The sequence below is a fragment of the Nannobrachium achirus genome (genome assembly GCF_963921795.1).
Source record: "Nannobrachium achirus genome assembly, chromosome: 4".
NCBI lineage: Eukaryota > Metazoa > Chordata > Actinopteri > Myctophiformes > Myctophidae > Nannobrachium > Nannobrachium achirus.
The window spans coordinates 73036842-73041015 of NC_137813.1; the positions used below are offsets into that span (position 1 = coordinate 73036842).

The 4174-nt window shown below is 42.3% G+C and overlaps 1 protein-coding gene across 1 annotated transcript; it reads right to left on the reverse strand.

Moving 5' to 3' along the window:
* Positions 1–538: 538 nt before the first annotated feature.
* On the reverse strand, positions 539–3681 carry LOC308283184 (E3 SUMO-protein ligase ZBED1-like; the record flags this gene model as incomplete). Its single annotated transcript, XM_080723563.1, has 3 exons — positions 539–1954; positions 2647–2698; positions 3620–3681. 3 exons carry the CDS (start codon positions 3679–3681, stop codon positions 539–541), a joined length of 1530 nt encoding a protein of 509 aa, XP_080579689.1.
* Between the last annotated feature and the right edge of the window lie 493 nt (positions 3682–4174).

Genomic DNA, 4174 nt, shown 5'->3' on the forward strand with positions numbered 1-4174 from the left:
ACCCCTATCTGCTCTCGATGATCAAGTTGGTGGCATGCGTTCCTCCCCCATCTGTGTGTGAATGGGTGAAATAGGGCTGCAAGTAACGATTATTTTCATAATCGGTTAGTTGGACGATTATTTAAACGATTAATCGATTAATCGGATAAACAGCACTTTTGGCAAATTAACTTTACAACTTAGCTTAAGGTTGTTTTAGGCATGTTTTAAGTAACAGCAAATATAAAATGAACAAATTCTTCCTTTCAAAAATATTTATTAGCAAACAAACAACTTGTATTCAATAAAAGGGTGCCGGTATAAAAATAAAGCTAACTCAGTCAGCAGGCAAGGTGCTGTTCGTAAATAAAATAAAGTGCTGCTGAGTGCTGACATTATGCCAATGTCTCATTTTCTGTAAACTAAATATTAACAGCAACATATTGCTTTTTATTTAAACTATGTAGCAGCAATAAAAAAAAAATACTCAAAAGAAAGGTGCATACTGCTGCACAACAACAGGCTACAAGATATTAAATTCACAGGTGGTCAAATGAATTCACAGTTTAGAGTTCAGAGTGAGGAAAGTGAGCATCTCCACATGTTCTGGTGTGAGGCTGGCCCTCTTCTGAGAGCAGATGTTCCCTGCAGCAGAGAAGATTCTTTCTGCAGGGGTGGATGTTGCAGGAATGCACAGAACAGATTTTGCCACATTTGACAGGGTGGGAAAAGCCTTCTCATTTTCTCTCCACCATTCGAGAGGGTCTTTATTTTTGTCCAGAGGTCGTTCTGTGAAGTACCGCTGAACTTCATGCCTCACAATTTCCAACTTTTGTTCGGCCAGAGTTTCCACCTCTTCAGCTGAATCCTGACTGTCTGTGTCAGAATGAAGGAGCACATCCAGTGATGATTTTTCTGCTCGAACAACATTGATGCCCTGTTTCTCCCTGGGGGCAGAGTCATCAGCCATCTCTACTGCTTTGAAAGCAAGGACTTGAACTGCCCCCTTCAGCCTATCGCCATCTTCAGCTGTCAAAAACGACAGCTTTCGATATCTTGGGTCCAGGGCAGCTGCAAGGAAGACTGGGTGGACTGGGTCTTGGTCTTGCTCTAGGTCTTTCTCTGCTGAGATTGTGAGACTCTCCCATCTTTCCCCTATCCCTTTCTTGGCATTGGACCTAAAGGCTTTTCCTGAGCTTGTCTCAAAACTGAATTTCTGCACGGCCCGTTCCAGCCCTTTGACCAACTTTGGAAGACATGAAGCAGTTGGGTACTCCTGCCCGCTAAGGTATTTGGTAGCGGTTTCAAATGGCCCCAACCCCACCACCAGCTCTTCAAGCAGCACCCATTGATCAGCCTTCAAGTCCAAGTAGTTTTTCCTCGCCTTGAGGTCAGGATCAGACAGCGTTGCAGTGACTGGCCAGCGTTGTTCTAGGAGTCTCTGCATCATGTAAAATGTACTGTTCCATCTCGTACTGACATCCTGTATCATTGCATGCTGTTCTGTCCCCATCTGTTTCTGCTTCGCTTTCAGTTTTGTACTGGCCAGCTCACTGTTGTGGAAGAATCCCACTACACTTCTCGAGGCACTTACAGCTCTGCTGATGTTGGAATCTTTGAGGGCATCTTTAATGATGAGCTGGAGTGTGTGCCCAGCGCAGCGGACAGAGGCCCACCCATGCTTTTCTTCCAGCAGTCGCATTGCTGCTACTATGTTGGCCCCGTTGTCGTGTACTACTGCTTTAATTTTTGTCGGCGAGATCTTGTATTTTTCCAGGATCTCCTCCATCCATGTCACAATGTTTGCAGCAGTATGTCTGTCCTCCAGGGGCATAGTGCTCAGATTCACGGTTTTCATTTGCCAGTCTGTGGTCATGAAATGACAGGAAACTCCCAGGTAGGACTCCGTGGCACGACTGGTCCATGGATCAGCTGTCAATGCCAGGGAGCTGACATCTTCAAGTATTTCCTGCACCTTAAAAGACAGAGGTGATATTAGTTAGGGAGAGAGTAGACTCAAATATTAAACATCTGGTTTACATTATTTAATCTTAACACATTGACCGCCATTTTAACATACCTCCGTACTCCCACCTGCTTTTCGTCTCCATAGACTTCCATGTAATTGGGTGTGCACGGATCATGCACACCCATGCCTAGATAATGCACCACGTGTGTCCACATTGCTCACAGCTTTCAAACAAAAAAATCCGAATGGAAATCCGTTCAGGCATTCATGAGATAACAGCCACTATGTTTAACAAAGATGGCTGCCAAAATGGCTGCCATGCTTGAAAGATGGGGTTGCTATGGGGGTTAAACATGCAATTTCGCGATTGCTATCATGCCTACTCCATTTTTGGGGGTCAAAAAAAATTTTTGAAAAAAAAAATTTTTGAATTTTTTTTTTTTTTTTTTTTTTTTATTCTCGGGACTATCGGGCCTGGCGGGGAAAGACATTGGAATAATCTCGGGACTATCGGGCCTGGCAGGGAATGAGTTAATATCATTTACATTATTTAATCTTAATATTATTTATTCTATAATCAAATATATCATTGCTTAACTTTATATTCATTCATTTATATTGTTTATATTTATGTGTATGCTTAAAAAAAATTATATTGTATAGTCACTATAGTGTGTGCGTGTGTGAGATAAACTAACCTTCAGTCTGCTTTTCTCATATTTTTTCTCCATCAATGTTGTGAAGGTGGTTCTGGATGGCAGGACGTATTGAGGGTTGAACTTAAGACACATCCTTTTAAACCCATCACCTTCAACAATGTCGAGTGGCCTCATGTCTTCGACAATCATATCTAAAATTGCATCGGTGATCTCTTTCTGTTCCTGTGGAGTAATGGCCTGCTTTCTTTGCGTATAGTTATCCATGGAGCCTTGACTCTTCTTCTGCCTGCATATTGTATTAAAAAGGAAAGACATTAGTCAAGCTAAATTGTAACACATTTCCATATAACTCAAATATTGTATTATTGTATTCAGACATTCACACTTTAGTTTACCTAAACGTTCTCTAAACGAATCATTACCCCTGTAGAACCCACGGTTGTAATATACAACATTAGTTTATCTTCCAAAAAAAGGTTTAAATTATTTTATTTCTGCTCCCCCAACCACCTTTACATAACCATTAGATCCCATTGTTTAGTATTAAAATGCTATTGGCCACAGCATTTGCATATAAATACCCCCCATTGAGGCTAACATTTACATGAGTTGAAAATCTCTGGAATCCAGTTTTGTTTTGAAGACGTGATGCCTTGGTATTTAATATAGGCTACCCGAGTGGCAAGGTAAATGCTTGGTTTCCATTTACTGTTGAATGATCGGATCCGGTCTAGGGCCCGCCTACTGCATCCGGTAAATGCACGCACAAATACAAGCAAGCAGTAGTGTTTCCGCTACAGACCGGATCAGCAACTTGCTAAGCGAATTGTTCCCGTTTAGTGTTCATGTCTGTAAAACGCAAATACGAGACTACGGGGCTATTAATAATCGGGACCCGGGCATTGCATAAAAGGTAAAAAGAAACCACGGCGAGGAGAATTCATTTTAACGGTTAAAAAGCCAAGAAAGCGTGGTCTGTTTGTATTACGAGCGCACACACAAGTCTACTTACCGAGGTGAGTCGGCTTCATCCTGTAGGGCTCCAACGTGTCGCCTCTTTAGATGCTCGTGCATAGTGGTTGTGCTTCCATGCCACGCAAAGTCTAACTTGCAAATCTTGCAGGTTATTTTTTGCTTCACTTTGTCTAAGGTGAAATGTTCCCAGGTTTTGGACGTTTTAGGACGGTCGCGCGACAAAGCAGAGCTGGACGCCGCCATGTTTGCCGGCTGTTATGTTGTGTACGTCGCTGTGGCGCAAGGCGCATGCGCGGATGAGTACAGGTCCCAGTGCTTGCAGTGTTGCAGCCTTAAGCAGGCTGTTAGCTGGCAGCAGGCAGCCTGTACGCTGCATTAAACGTCGCGCGATTAGTTGGCGATAAAAATCGATAATTAAATTCGTTGGCAACGAATTTAATTATCGATTTTTATCGATTTAATCGATTAGTTGTTGCAGCCCTAAGCAATGCACAATCTATGTAAAGCGCCTTGGATAAAGGCGCTATATACATTTACCATACAACAGAAGCTTAACTTTATAAATAAATAAAATACAATGTTGCTCAGTCTC